Source organism: Emys orbicularis, chromosome 18 (genome assembly GCF_028017835.1).
Source record: "Emys orbicularis isolate rEmyOrb1 chromosome 18, rEmyOrb1.hap1, whole genome shotgun sequence".
Lineage (NCBI taxonomy): Eukaryota > Metazoa > Chordata > Testudines > Emydidae > Emys > Emys orbicularis.
The window spans coordinates 13,895,290-13,911,101 of NC_088700.1; the positions used below are offsets into that span (position 1 = coordinate 13,895,290).

General features: G+C 58.1%; 1 protein-coding gene across 1 annotated transcript; it reads left to right on the top strand.

Moving 5' to 3' along the window:
- Positions 1–807: 807 nt before the first annotated feature.
- Positions 808–15,638, top strand: CERCAM (cerebral endothelial cell adhesion molecule). The gene is made up of 12 exons (XM_065418788.1): positions 808–1,025; positions 4,569–4,679; positions 5,725–5,842; positions 6,421–6,555; positions 7,927–8,131; positions 8,552–8,671; positions 9,274–9,350; positions 10,846–10,952; positions 12,083–12,215; positions 12,674–12,801; positions 13,159–13,362; positions 15,401–15,638. Exons 1-12 carry the CDS (start codon positions 808–810, stop codon positions 15,636–15,638), a joined length of 1,794 nt encoding a protein of 597 aa, XP_065274860.1.
- The last annotated feature ends 174 nt before the right edge of the window (positions 15,639–15,812 follow it).

Here is a 15,812-nt window from a genome sequence, read left to right on the forward strand (position 1 = left end):
TTTGTGCCCTACGGGGCATTTTCAAAATGTCTAGTTTTTAAAATGCCAAGGCCATAATTTGCTTACTAAAGCTGCCCCTGCTCCAAGGGGTCGAAGGATGGTGCTCCACGGGCCCCTTTATGCCGATTTGCAGCACTAAAGTGACCACACAGGGACTGTGAAGGACGCACCCTGAGGAGACACCCAAGGTAGGGGAGTTCCCAGCAGGGAAAGGGTCAGGGGAGCTGGTCCTAGGTCACATCCCAGCACAGGGGGCATATTGGGGTGTTCTTGGGAGGAGAGAGGGGTGGCCTGTGCATTGGAGTCGTGTTCAGTGGCTGGCACTCCTAGGCACTATGCTAATATCAACACACACTAATTCCTCCACCTCGGCTGTCAGCCAGACCAGCCCTTGCTGGAGATCTGAACGGATGAAGGAGGCCCAGATGTAGCACAAAGGTGCACGCCCAGAGCAAGGGCGGATGCCAATTCTGGAGATGAGCTCGGCGGGGCTCAGCTCTCAGCAGCCAGGTGTCCAGCCCACAGAGCCCCCCAGCCCAACTGTCCCCCTGGGACTAGGGAGAGGGAGGCCGGCCCTGCTGCTGCCCAGGTTGGTGGCACCAGAATTTGATCTGCAGGGCACAGCCCCAGTGCTACCAGGCCTCGTCCCTTCCCCACTGTGGGCATCCCCCTCTCCTCTCCCCTCCCCTCCCCTCCCGGCGCTGATTCCCAGCCCGGCCCCTCTCTTCCCCCCCCGCCCCCTGCTCCGCCCCGCTCCCAGCTCCGCTCCTCGGCCGCTCCCCACTGCTGCAGCCGCTGCCCGCGGACATGCGCCCCCCCGCCGCTGCTCTGCTGCGCTGCGCCCTGCTCCTGCTGCTGAGGGGCTGCCCCGGGCAGGAGGAGGAAGGGGGGAGCCCAGCCGGGCAGCAGCAGGAGCTGCCCACCGTGGTGATCGCCATCCTGGCCCGCAACTCGGAGCACTCGCTGCCCCATTACCTGGGGGCCTTGGAGCGCCTGGACTACCCCAAGGAGCGCATCTCTGTCTGGTAAGGGCTGCTCGGCTCAGGGGGCACCGGGGCTCCCCGGGGAGGGCAAGAATCCGGGGGTGCCCCCTCTCCCCAGACCCCAAAGGGGCCCTAGGGCTGGGGTTAGTGCCAGGGCGAGGAAGGGCAGCCTGGTGCTGCAGGGGGCAGCAGGGACATGGGGGTGCAGGGGGGATGTGCCCGTGCAGGATGGGTGCCATCTCACTGCTGTCCCCTTACTCGGGGGCACTGCCAGACTGGGGAACCCCTCCCTCCCCAACTTAAAGGGACGCTGGGCAGTGGGGCAGCAGCGGGGCAGGGCTGGTGCCTGAGTTATGGGCTGGACACTCTTCCATCCTACCCAAGGGGGGATGTTCTCCCCCTGCTCCTGGAGGTTAATACCCCCCTCACCCCCCTGTGCATACCGTGAGATACGGGGTGTCTGGAGCTGGGCGCCTCATCCCATCTGCTCTCACTGCGCCTCGCAGCCACCGCAGACGTATTTGACAGCCTCTCACATGAGCTTGTAGGAACTATTACCTCGGGAGTATAATCGTTGTAAAGAGCATCTTTACCATATGTGCACGTCTGTTGGCAGCGGACATGCCCTGCTCGAGATCCAGATGTGCAGTCTGCTGGCCAGCAACCAGCTGTGAGCTGGGCGACTCTTCTATTGTTACCTTTTTCCATCTCGGATACTTACGGTCTGTGGTTGTGTGAGAGGAGACTCCAGTCCCAGCCTCTCCCAGCAGGAGGTGCTGTAGAGTGGGTGCAAGCACATTGGTCCTGTGGGAGCTGAGCTCTCCCATTACAAGTCACAGCCTTGTGTTCAGCTCTCGAGGTACTGGGATGAATGGGGTCTCAGTCCTTGTGAAGTGTCAGACCTTGGGTGGGGGTGGAGAGGAGTATTTGAGGAAGGGGATGTTGTCCTTCAGCTGTGATCAGGACCCTGGGAGCAAAGACTCCTCTCTGCCCGGTGTTGCTGGCAGGGGCTGAGGCTGGCATTTCCAAAAAGCTGTTTTAAAAAACATTTCTCACTGTTTCACTTGCACGAGAAAGTAGGTGAGAGGAAAGGCTAGAGGAGAGCAGCATGGATGAGAAGAGGGTGAGGGAGAGTAATTGGCTGGTCTGCTCAGCTCTGCCCTGCCCCGCTCACTCCCACTACGTCTATGCCCTGCCTGTCCAGCCCCAACCTGTGCTAGGCGGCGATACACGACATTCGTCGCTTTCTCCCATCTCGGTTGGAACAGGACTTGCCACTGAAGCCGGGCCACGTCCTGCGGATGTTGTCATGGGCATGGCGGGGCTGAAAACAAAACTGGGAAAGGAGGCCGTAGGCATTGTGTGCATCCCACAGCCCTGCCCGGAGCAATGGGGAAAAGTGAAGGAGGAGAACGGTTAATTACAAGTTGGGAAGAGCCTGGTCTGAAGACAAATGAGCCCTTGTGTTTGGTGGCTGCCCAGGCCCCGGCAGGGCAGTGTGGGGGCCTCTTGAGTGCTAGTCAGAGAGGGGGGAGGGATAGCTAGTCAGAGTGGGGGGAGGGATAGCTCAGTGGTTTGAGCATTGGCCTGCTAAACCCAGGGTTGTGAGTTCAATCCTTGAGGGGGCCACTTAGGGATCTGGGGCAAAATCAGTACTTGGTCCTGCTAATGAAGGCAGGGGGCTGGACTTGATGACCTTTTCAAGGTCCCTTCCAGTTCTAGGAGATAGGATATCTCCATTAATTTAATTTTTTTAGTCTGCAGTTTGGAAGGAATTCTCCCTTCACGTTCCCTCTCCCAATAGCAGATTGCTTAAAATTACATGTTAATTCTCCAAAAGATTCCCGCTTGCTGACTTTGCTGGTGCCAGCATCCCAGGGAGGTATTTATAGCGCAGGAGCCAGCGTTTGTGCCTGGGTTGCTCGTGTCTCCTTTTAAAGGCATCGCAGCGGCTCTAGGGTGGAAGCAGAGTTCACAAGGGGGTTTAAGCTCATCTATGCCTGGATAGGAACATCCTGGGCTAAACTTATTCCTGAGGCCCATACAGTTACACCAGTGATTAATTTGGCCCATCTGGTCCATATTAAAAAACTGGTAAATCAATCTATTGCCTTGCACTTACAGAGGTGGCAAAATCCCCATTTGACAGGTGGGGAGACTGAGGCACGCGGAGGGTAAATGACTTGTCCGCGGAGCTGGGATTAGAACCCAGGAGTTCTGATCCTTACCTCCCTGCACTAGCCATTAGACAACACTCCATGCAGAAACAGGGTGTTTGGGGACAACTGGCACTGATAGCTTTATGACAACGGAGAGCAGGGAACCAGTTTCACATTCAAAATTTCTCTGCAGAGCATTGTTGGCATGCTGTCGGGCTGCCAGTAAGGCTGGGCAGGCTTGGCAGCTGTCAGAGGGCAGTTCCTGGTGGAGCCCTGCCCCTTAATATTCCCAGTCAGTCTCCTGCTGCCACTGCTCCTGAGTACAAGTGGAGATCCCAGCCAGCTCCATGGAATTCTCCCACTCAGCCGAGAGCACTTTAGGAAGAACCTGCTTTTCTATGGATAAGAACATCCAAGCTGGGAATGGGCGATGGGATGGACCACTTGATGATTATCCGTTCTGTTCATTCCCTTTGGGGTACCTGGCATTGGCCCGTCAAAAGACATGATACTGGGCTAGATGGACCCTTGATCTGACCCAGTTTGGCCATTCTTATGTTCTTATCCACTTACATCAGATGGAATTAAAAAATTGGATTTAAACCCTCATGCTTCAGGGCATGAATCAAATATACTCTGACGTGGGTCAGGAAGAAACTCCCCTGCAGGCAGGTTATTCCATAATTGTCCACTGTGGGCTTACATGCACCTTCTCCTGAAGCATCTAGCACTTGCCACTGTTGGAAACAGGACTTTGGACTGCATAGACCATTGGTTCTCAACCTTTATAGACTACTGTACCCCTGAAGCTCAAGCCCCGCCGCCTGGGGCTGAAGCATGTAACTTAGCTTCACAGGGCACCCTGTGGCATAGGGCCCCGGGCAATTGCCATGCTTGCCATCCCCTAATACCGGCCCTGCGCTTGCGACCCCCCCCCCCCCGAGGCTCATGACCCCCAGGTTGAGAACCACTGATCTAGATGAGTTGATATACCCCCTGGAAGACCTCTGCATACCCCCAGGGGTGCAAGTTCCCCTGATTGAGAACCACTGGGATAGACCATTGGTCTGATCCAGTCTGGTAGTTCCTGTGCACTGTTAGAGGCTTCTTCCTCATTTCTGCCTGTAAGGCCAGCCCTGTGCTTGAGACACTCAACTTCTTCATTCACGCACCCTCTGGAGTCATGAGTCTTCTCAGCTCCCTGGCATCCTTGTTTGCACAGCTCTCTGCTTATGTCCAGATGTGTGGGATTTGGAGGTCGGGAGGCATTTGGGGAGGGGGATCTCCCTGAGAGCTACCACTGTGGCTTCCGATTGAGTTTCATAGGATTGTGTTGCTGGGTTTGGGGCAGGAAGGCACGTGCTGCAGGAAATGGGGCTGGGAGAAGGGGAAGAGCTAATGTCTCCTCTGCATTCTGATTTTTCAGGTGTGCAACGGACCACAATATCGACAACACAACCGAGATCCTGTGGGAATGGCTTACGGCCATGGAGAAACACTATCGCTACATTGAGTGGAAGTCCGTGGAGGAGCCCAGGTAAGGTGCATGGTCACCTGAGGCCCTGCTGTAGCAACGCGTCCTACCAGAGAGTGTTTTGTCTAGTTCATGCATCGGGAACTGAGGGGCTGAGTGATTTGCCCAAGGCTACAAGGGAGTCAACTGGAGATGGAATGGAACCAGAAGTTTCTGGGTCCCATCCCTGCACTCAGCCTACCAGACCTCACCACTGCATTTTTCTTACATGCAGCTTTGTGGTTTGCACCTCCAGATTTGGGGCATAAAAGTCTTTGCATGGAAGTGGGTCTAGCATCCTCTTCCACCCTGTGGTGGTTCTGATCCAGTTTAGGACAGGATGCATGGATATTCTCCTCCAGGTGGGATGGGGATGGCTTTCTCCCAGCACCTTCCACTGGGATCAGCCCTTTGGTGGCACCCGGAAGAAGGCGTCTGAGGTTACCTGCCCATTGGCATTGTGGCGGTCTGCCCACTGGTCGGCTGCTGTCTGTGCCCCATCCTGTTCTGATCCACCCAAACCTGCCATGCCAGTTCTGTGTTCTCCTGTCTTGTCCTGCTCTTGCCTGGAGCTGACTGCACAGAGAGATCCCCCAGGGGCGAGAGGTCCCTATGCACAGAGGGAGCGAGAGGCCCTGCACACAGATGGAGACAGGGAGAGTCTGTTTGCTACAGTCTCCTCGCTGGGAATGTGTGCGCTGCGGTAGCTGACTGTGGCCTGACCCAATCCTGAGCCTGCGTTAGTGAGTCAGTTTCATGTTTCTTCCCTCCCCACCTGGGGCTGTTCAGGCAGCACTGATCCACCGCGCACATGTTTGGGCTGCTTGTGGGATGAACAGGCTGGGCAGACATAGGGCTGTGCAAGCTGAATGGCTCCTCAGTGAGGGATCCCTCCCCTTGCTGCCCCAGAGGGACTCCATGCTAAGCAAACCCAGTCAAGATGAGCCCTTTGTCAGACTGAGCTGATCCTGCCCTGGCCAAGCCACTCAGCCATCAGGCATGCAGGTGCAGTGAGTTTGTAAGTTCACAGCCAAGGGCAGGTTATTAATTCTTTGGTTGCCTGATGCAGCTCTTACCCCGATGAACTTGGCCCCAAGCACTGGACAGACGAACGCTATGAACACGTCATGAGGCTCAAGCAGGAAGCTCTGAGCTTCGCCCGGGCCAAGGGGGCTGATTATCTCCTGGTAAGAGAACTCTGTAACTGGACCAGCTGGGCCCGCTTCCTTCCTTTAGCACAGGAAGGATTTCAGCCCTCCCGCAAGGCCCAACCTGGAGGAACATGACCAGCTTTCAGATGCGTTGAAAGCGGAGATGGGAAAGTTCTGTTGTCACTCTGCCCAGAGCAGGATAGTTCCTTGTGGCAGATTCTCCGGGGGTGTATCCAGCCTACTTTGAAATGACCCCACTGTGGAAACCTGTCATCTTCCTAACTTAAGCTTTATGGCCCTGGTTCCTCTCTGTTTTGTTGTGGATGCTCCAGAGCCATCGCTCACAGATAATGTCCAGGGCTGTCTGAGAGAGCCCCCTGCTAGGAAAATATCCTCCAAGGGTTTCCCTTCCTGGCTGAGTGGTTGGAGGCTGAGGGTGCAGGAGAACCCAGGAGTTTCCCAGAGTGGCATGGAGCCGTGCCTGCCCCAGGCAGGCCGTTGCTGGGCAGGAGCTCTCCCTACTAGCTCGCCTACCTAGACATGTTGTGATGAGCAGCCGCAGCCTCGCTTCAAGCGTATTGCTCCCGCTAAGCTGGCTGTGTTTCCACCACTAGCTCACCGATACAGACAGCATCCTGACCAACAATCAGACCCTGACGTTCCTGATCTCGCAGAACAAGTCGGTGATCGCCCCCATGCTGGACTCCCAGACATATTACTCCAACTTCTGGTGTGGGATAACCCCTCAGGTAAGCTGCCTGGGGCGGGCAGGGGGACTGCCCTGTGCTGGAGGATGTCCTGTTTGCTGTCACTCAGCGGTGGTGCTGCTGCCAAGAGTGGTGTGTGTTACCCTTGGGGGTGCCCCTGTCCTGCAGTTCCTGATGGACCTGGGGCAGGTATGGGAAATCTTCTCCCTTAACCACAGCCAGAAAACATCTCCAGGCACCTAACTGTAAGGTTCCTGCCTGAGGAACCTTCCTCGAAGCACCACCTCTGCCCTTCTGGGCACCCCCTGCCAGCCCAGAGTCGCTCCTAAGGTCTCGTAGCCAAGTCACCCAGTCAGTTCAGGCTGCAGCTTCCGCGGGGGGGGGGGGGGGGGCGGCGAGCCCCGGCAGGGGCTCCGCTCTCCCCCCGGCGGCCGGGGGGAGGGCGCCGGAGGGGAGGGCGGCCGGAGCCCTGGGAGGAGGGCGACGAGCCCCGGCGGGGGCTCGGCTCTCCCCCCCCGGCGGCCAGAGTGCCGGGGGCAGGGCGGCGAGCCCCGGCGGGGGCAGGGCGGCGAGCCCCAGCGGGGGCTCGGCTCTCCCCCCGGCGGCCAGAGCGCCGGGGGCAGGGCGGCGAGCCCCGGCTGGGGCTCGGCTCTCCCCCCGGCGGCCAGAGCGCCGGGGGCAGGGCGGCGAGAGGGCGGCGAGCCCCGGCTGGGGCTCGGCTCTCCCCCCGGCGGCCAGAGCGCCGGGGGCAGGGCGGCGAGAGGGCGGCGAGCCCCGGCTGGGGCTCGGCTCTCCCCCCGGCGGCCAGAGCGCAGGGCGCGGGGGGGGGGAGGGCGGCCAGAGCGCCGGGGGGAGGGCGGCGAGCCCGGCTGTGGCCCCGCTCTCCCCGGCGGCCCGAGCGCCGCGCCGCCCCCCTCCAGGTGCCGCCCCAAGCACCAGCTTGGTTGCCTGGTGCCTGGAGCCGGCCCTGGCTTCCGCCGAGAAATTCCACTGGTGCCTTCTCGGCCGTGTGCCAACCTGCCCATCACTCTTCCTTCAGGTGAGCTCTGCTGTCTCCTAAAACCCCTGAGTGGCCTCTAACGTTGCCCCCTCTCTGCTGTGTGGGGTCCGGGCTCTGCTGCAAGCCCTGTCACCCCGTTTAAGACTGGGGAGGAAACCTACAAGCCCCACCTGTCTGTGTTCAGCTGGACATGTGTGATGTGCTGGGATTCGGCAGGGAGGAAAATATCCCCCCCAGTGTCTCTCTCCTTGGGGCAGAGGCTGGATGATGAGGATGGAGGGAAACTCTGAAGCATCTGAGAGTGGCATGGGGCCCAGCCTGCTGCTGTCAGGGCATGACTGTGAGGGAGCTCTCCGTGTGGGAGACTTGCTGGCTCCGGTCAGTGGGAATTACCCCACCCCTGTATTTCCCAGGGTTACTACCGCAGGACGGCAGACTATTTTCCCACCAAGAATCGCCAGCGCGTGGGCTGCTTCGCCGTCCCCATGGTGTATGCCACCTTCCTGCTTGACCTGCGAAAAGAGGGGACCTCCGAGCTCGCCTTCCACCCGCCCCACCCCAACTACACCTGGCCCTTCGATGACATCATCGTCTTCGCCTACTCCTGCCAAGCAGCGGGTGAGGGCCAGAGGGAAGGGGCAGAGTGGGAGAGGGAGGGGTGGAGGACCCGCAGTGAGCTGTATTCGCTCCTTTCTGGGGGACCTCCTCAAGGCATCCCATGTCCAGGGGTCAAGGCCAGAAAACTGTGAAATTTGAATCCGTCCCCATGTAGATGTGGAATTGAAGGATGTAAAAAAGCAGTGCATTTCCCAGGGGCTGTCTCCTGCCCCGTGCTGGCCCTGCACAGCCCCTTTGCCCAAGGCAGGGTGGTGGGTGGAGGTGATGGAGTGGGGATCTGGTTGGCACATTAGGAGGATCCCAGGGCTTGTGCTTTGGGATGGAGCAAGACGGGGAAGGCTGGTGTGCAGAGCTCTCAGCGAAGGGGTTGGGAGCAGGGGCTGGTGACCTGGGGTTACTCTGGCTGCCGCTGCCTTGCAGGAGTCCAGATCTACGTGTGTAACCAGGAGCGGTTTGGTTACATCAATGTCCCGGTGAAGTCCCATCAGACGCTAGAGGACGAACGCATCAACTTCGTGCACCTCATCCTGGAAGCCATGGGTAAGGGCTCAGGGACCCAGCCGCTGGCTGGGGGAGTGATGGGGAGCTTCAGCTGGGGTCCTAGCCCTGGGGCGCAGATCAGCAGATGCAGCTCCCCTGAAGTCAGTGGAGTTTCACCCGCTTACACCATTTGTTTGGGGTGCATTTGTCTGAGGAGTTGACAGACAAAGCGTAAGCGGTTCCTGTCCCTCTTTGGCAAACGCCCTTAGCGGACATGAGGGAAGTGCGCTGGGTCTCGGGTGGGCGTCCGCGCCGTAAGGGGGCTCACTGGCTTTCTTGCTGGGAGTCACAGCAGCAAAGCCTAAAGATTGAACGGGCCATGGAAAGTGGAAGACCCCAGCTCAGCCATGAGGCACTGTGGCGGGGGGGGCAGCCTGTACCATTCTGGTGGGCTCTGAGCACTTGAGCCTTCTGAGCTGTCAGTGCGGGCTGGGGCTGGCCTATCATCCTGAAGCAAATCCTGGAGAGGGGGGGAAGCTCTTGGCCCACACGCCCAGCTGTATCCGGTGATGCAGTGAGGGTGTTTGCTTCTGTCTAGGCCCTTGGAGTGAGGGCTGTGGGCACAGTGACTCCACCTTAGCCACGTGCTCTGTCTCTTGCAGTGGACGGCCCCCCGATGTACCCCTCTGAGCACGTTTCCCTCAGCCCCAAGCACCTCGGTAAAATGGGCTTTGATGAGGTGAGCACCTGGCTGGAAGTGAGAGCGTATTTCCCCTCCCTGCCCAACACAGCTCCCTCATGGCACCTACTGTCCCTCCACCTCCCTCTGGAGCCTACCCCTGCTGGGCTGGCCAGCGGAGACGCTGCAGTGTCATGTGAAATCCCCCCACCCAACTAAGCGGGCTGCCTCCATACCCCCTGCTGGGTGAAGGACCCTCTTCAACCCATATCCCTTGTCTGGTAGCCTGTGGCTGCACCATTAAACCCCCATGTGGGGACACCAGGGAACAGCACGTGAGGATGGGTGGCTGGTGAGGGAGGTCTGGCAGGAGCTCCGTCCCATGAGCAGAGACCCCACTGAGCTCCCAAAGATTCCGCTAATGCTTCAAAGAGGAGAGAGCTGCTAGGGCCCTTCCTTCATCACACTCATGGCCATGGAGCGGAGCTTGTTCCCCTCCGCGTGCCCAGCTGGGATAGAGCTTTGTCCATCCTCTGTGTCCCAGGGTATCCCATTCCCTTCAGTCACAATGGCCTGCCCACCGCTGAATGGAGGAACCCCATATGGACTGTCCCCTGCTCTTGGCAGCTTCCCTTGGTGAGCATGAGACTGTGCCCTTCCCTGGGTCTCTAGCCCGATGTTTCCTGGGCTGGAGTCATAGAACCGTAGGACTGGAAGGGACCTCGAGAGGTCATCTAGTCCAGTCCTCTGCACTCATGGCAGGACTAAGTATTATCTAGACCATCTCTGACAGGTGTTTGTCTAACCTGCTCTTAAAAATTTTCAATGATGGAGATTCCACAACCTCCTTAGGCAATTTATTCCAGTGCTTAACTACCCTGACAGTTAGGAAACTTTTCTCTAATGTCCAACCTAAACCTCCCTTGCTGAAATGTAAGTCCCTTGCTTCTTGTCCTATCCTCAGAGATTAAGAAGAACAATTTTTCTCCCTCCTCCTTGTAACAACCTTTTATGTACTTGAAAAATGTTATCATGTCCCCTGTCTTCTCTTCTCCAGACTAAACAAACCTAATTTTTTCAATCTTCCCTCATAGGTCATGTTTTCTAGACCTTTAATCATTTTTGTTGCTCTTCTCTGGACTCTCTCCAATTTGTCCACATCTTTCCTGAAATGTGGCGCCCATAACTGGACACAATACTCCAGTTGAGGCCTAATCAGCGCAGAGTAGAGTGAAGAATTACTACTTGTGTCTTGCTTACAACACTCCTGCTAATACATCCCAGAACGATGTTTGCTTTTTTTCCGACAGCGTTACACTGTTGACTCATATTTAGCTTGTGTCCACTATGACCCCCAGATCCCTTTCTGCCGTACTCCTTCCTAGGCAGTCATTTCCCATTTTGTATGTGTGCAACTGATTGCTCCTTGCTAAGTGGAGTACTTTGCATTCGTACATATTGAATTTCATCCTATTGACTTCAGACCATTTCCCCAGTTTGTCCAGCTCATTCTGAATTTTAATCCTATCCCCTTTAATATTTGATTCTTCTTTAGATTTTCCTGATTAACCTGGTGCGGCGGCCAGACCGGCGCCAGCGGATGCTGAGTTCTCTGTATGAGCTGGAGATAGACCCCCTGGTGGTGGATGCTGTGGATGGGAGGTGATTGCTCTGTGCTCTTTACCCTGCTTTGCCACAGCTTGGGTGGGATGCCAGAACCTCAGAGGGGTAGAGGGGGAATGGGTTTTGGATACTGGCAGGGGCGGCTCCAGGCACCAGCGCAGCAAGCGCCTGCCTGGGGCGGCAAGCCGCGGGGGGCGGCCTGCCGGTCGCCGTGAGGGCAGCAGTCAGGCTGCCTTCGGCGGCGTGCCTGCGGGAGGCCCGCCGGTCCTGCGGTTTCGGTGGCAATTCAGCAGCGGGGACGCCGAAGGCGCGGGACTGGCGGACCTCCCACAGGCATGCCGCCGAATCCGCGTTACCAGCGGACCTCCCGCAGGTGTGCCGCCGAAAGCAGCCTGACTGCCGTGCTTGGGGCGGCAAAATACATCGAGCCGCCCCTGGATACTGGGCACAGGCAGGTTTCTTGCTGCTGAAGCTCAGCGCTCCCACTGCTGCTTTGGGTTGGGGGTGGGGGTGGGGGATGCGTTATGACACCACGCCTCGAACCGAGAGGGGAAATTGTGCTAGTCTGTGGTGGAAAGCTGGAACGACACTGGATTGCCTCCTGAGCAAAGGAAGCAAAAGGCAGATGTTGGACATGGAAAGACGAGGCAGCAGCCAACGTTACACACGAGCCCCTGGCTGTCAGTGTCCCACGAGCTCAGCCTGCCAGTGTCTCACAGCACAGCCCGCCAAATCCTCTGCATCCTCCACAGGTTATTGGGCTGGAGAGTCCCACCTCCACCAGGTGTGGCCAGGCCCCTCCTGTGAGGTGCTTATGGGCGGTGTGGGGGAAGGGGGGAAGGCTCACCTTCACAAGGGACTCCCCTGTTGGAGGAGGTGTCGGTGGCCCAAGGCAGGGAATAACCTGCCCCAGATTGGAACTAGCCCGTCTCCGTGGGGAGCTCCCCTCAGGGGGGTGGTGCTGGGAAGTGGAAGTGACTAGATCCGACTGGGCCAGGAGCAGGGATAGAAGCGCCAGCTGTTATTACAGGGTGCAGAACAGTGGGAGTTAGAGACAGGAAGGATCTATCATGCCCACCTCATCGATTCCCCCCGGCCAGTGCAGGATTGTTCCCTCCCACCTGTTCTCCAGTGCAGCACTTCTCTAACCACGGCCTCTCGCCCTCCAGCGCTCTGAACAGCAGTGACATTAAGATCCTGGGTGTGGATTTACTCCCAGGATACTACGACCCGTTCTCTGGCAGGACACTCACCAAGGGGGAGGTTGGTTGCTTCCTCAGCCATTATTACATCTGGAAAGAGGTAAAGACCTGAGGCAAAAGAAGACAATAAATGGGGAGGGGGAGATCACACTAATGCCGAGGGGGCCCATGGCACTGGGCATTGTTCAGAGTGAGAGACAGACCCTGCCCCAAAGAGCTTACAGTCTAAACAGAGAAGGGAAGTGACTTGCGCAAGGTCACCATTGTCAGAGCTGGGACTAGAACTCAGGTCTCCTGAGTCCCTGTCCAGTGCCCTGCCCACTGGAGCACGTTGAGCAACCTTCCTGGCTGGCATGGTGCCCTCGGCAGCAGCCCCTGGATGGGGGTGTCTCCTCTGCCCCACTCCTCTGTTCTGTGAGGCCGTTCTTCACAACAAGCCCCAGCCCAGACTTAGTTTCCGGACTGGTGCCGCTGTCCCGGGGAAGGGAAGAAGGGGGGGAGGGGTCCAGGATGGAGCGGCGGAGCCTCTAATGACAACCACTTGGGCTCTCCCTGCAGATCGTGGCGCGGGGGCTGGAGAAGTCGGTGGTGTTTGAGGATGACGTGCGCTTCGAGGCCTATTTCAAGGTGCGGCTGACGCGGCTGATGGAGGAGCTGGAGTGGGCACAGCTGGACTGGGACCTGATGTACGTTGGACTAGCCCACAGTGAGGGGGAAGGGGCGGGGGTGGGTGCTGGCCCCATCCTGAGCTTGCCTTCTGTATGCTGTCACTGGTTGAATCCCACCATGGTCTGGGGGGGGCCTCCCCCACTTCCCTATGGGTTAGCGCCCTCTGATGCTGGCTACTGTTTTCAGGTAGCTCAGTGCCCTGAGCACTGTTGTTTTCAGCCCCAATGGCTGATTGGAGCCAGCCACCCGGAGACAAGCCTGTGTCCCATTCCCAGCCCCTCGAGCCAGCCAGTGCCCTGCAGCGTGTCTGCTGCCTGGGATTGCTACGGGCCTGGCTCCTTCCCTTCACTGATGGGCTGCTCTTGCCTTTGCAGCTACCTGGGCAGGAAGCAGGTGAACTCGGACGAGGAGGAGCCGGTGGAGGACGTGCGGAACCTGGTGGTGGCTGAATATTCCTACTGGACCCTGGCCTACATCATCTCCCAGCGGGGGGCCCAGAAGCTGATCGCGGCCGAGCCCCTGTCCAAAATGCTGCCAGTGGACGAGTTTCTGCCCATCTTGTCTGACAAGCACCCAAAGTAAGGATAGGCTCCGGCTGCTGCTCCATCCCAGGGGCGGGGCTGGTACAGTGCTGGCTGAGAAGGGGGGGAGCCCAGTGCTGGGGGGGTCTCCGATCCATGCAGAACCCCCGGGAAGGGGTTTTGATTCAGTTTTCCTACCCAGTCAGGTGTGACACCCCTTTGCTAGTCTGCTTTGCAGCTCAGACTCCATCAGCAGCTTGGCTGTGTAAGTGAAGAAACATGCATGTGTGTCTTCTCTCCCCCCCCCCCCATCAAGCGTTACTTGTGCGCTGAAATAAAACATCTGTTACTGTGAGCTCATTCCCCTCAGCCCTGGCTGCGCTCTGGTCTGTGGAAAACGGTCGTCAGTGAGCTGTGGGGGAGGAGAACAGAGTCATTGCTGGCCGAGCCAGGGCTGGTGTGAAACAAGTTTGGAGGATTTCAGCTCCATTTCTAGTGGATCAGCCACATCCCCATGTCTGACCATCACGGCTGAGCACTTCTTCCCCGCCCCCCCACCCCCCCACACTGCCCCTTACTGACTGACTGGGTCATGGAGACTCCGCCCTGCCTGACGTCCATGGATCATCCCCCCCAGGTTAGGGTTGAGGCCAGCCTAGGGGCTGCTTGCTCTGCCCCTGCCCCTGTTCCCTGGTAGGCAGAGGGCTCCGGGGCTTTCGACCAAACGCTGTTCAGCAGCAATGCAGTCACACACGCGGGGTGAGGGGGGAGAACAAGGATCGTTGGAAAACCCGGTGGACCTGAGAGTGCAGGTTTCACGGCCAAGGAATCTGTGAAATGCGTGTCTGGGGATCATGGCGCCCCTTTGCACAGACACCAGGCTCTACATACAGCATGTGGACAAGGCCACCGACTCCCCCTCTGCATTGTGTCCCCCGTTCATCCCCACGCAGTGTGCAGTCCCACAGATATTCAGCCATAACCCCCCCACCCCCCAGACGTCACCCAGCCACTCCATGATGGCCATGTGGCTCACATCCTCTGCAGCTGTCTTAGGTGCTCTCAGATTCCAGTCAAACTGTTGCAATGGGCTGGGAGTTCTGGTTTCCCAATGCTGACTTCCCACCCCTCCTGCAGACCTCGGGGGGGAGGGGAGGAGAAAAGCAGACTGAGCTGGGGGGAGAAGCGTGGGGTGATGGGAAGGGTTGAGAGAGAGATGGAAAAACTGTGGGATTAAAAGAGTAAAGGGAGGGATGGAGGAGGAAGGTGGACAGACTAAAGCCCTGGGTGTGAACCAGGAACCATTCCAAGTCCCAGGCTAGCTAGAATAACATCAGCATTGGCTGTCTGGCACTGGGCCAGCCCATAGCCTAACTGAGCGCCCTGCTCTGCAGGAGACCCCAGTTCGATCTGAATGGCAGAAGGCAGGGGCTGGGCGAGCAGTGGAGGTGGATGTGACAGGAATCGTCCCCGGGTGTAGAGGGGGGCACCATGGACCAGTCCAGAGCGACCCTAAGGGCTGCCAGGAGCCCTGTGCTGGGATGCAGGATGTTGGGGGGCGGGAGGAGGGGGTTGCCAGGTTGCGGAGCTTCCCAAGGAGGCTGCTGGCTGCCGGCGGTCCAGTGCCCCATTCCTGCTCCTCACGGAGTCCTGCAGACCTGGCAGCCTGCAGGGTGAGCTCATCGCGGGATTCCTTGTTTGCTGTAGTTTAACGAGGAGCCTGGGAACGGCCTAGCTCTGCCGTGGATGTTGAGGAACATGTTTCTGGGCAGCCGGCCCGAGCCAAGCAAAGTGCTTTGGCTGCCGTTTGAGCTGCTCCATCAGGGCCTACAGACTCTCACTGAACCAGGAGCCTGCCTGGAGTTCTTGGCTCCCATGTCCAGCAGGAAATGCTTTGGATGATCCATCCAGGTGCTGTGTCTCGGGGCACTCCCTCCTCTTTGGTGTGAGAGGCCCAGGAACAGAGCGTTAGAGGGGACAGGGGCTCCAGGCTGCGGACAGATCCTGGCATCCCCCTAGGTGTACAGATTTTGCTCTCCATCCCGTTTTGCGTTCCTACTCAGCGTCACTGATTTTTCCACTCTCCCTTTTCTAGCGAGGATTACAAGCAGCATTTTGCTAACCGAGACCTGCTGGTGTATTCGGTGCACCCCCTGCTGGCTTACCCCACTCACTACGCTGGGGACTCCAAGTGGCTCAGCGACACGGAGACTTCTACCATCTGGGATGACGACTCCAAGAAGACGGACTGGAGCGGCTCGCAGAAAACACTGAAGGATTCCCGAAGCAACACTGGCCATTCCTTCCACTCGACCTCCCGGGATGAGCTCTAACATCGGGCTGGTAAGCCAGGCCCGGGAACAGCTGCAGAACACGTGTGTAAACATGCAGATTCACGTGTTCGTGCGGATGGAAGTTGGCTGCCAGGAAATGCTGCCCTGCAAATGCGTCTCACAGACATGTCTGAAATCTCCCCTTCAGCTTCAGTGTCCAATAGCAACTTTCCC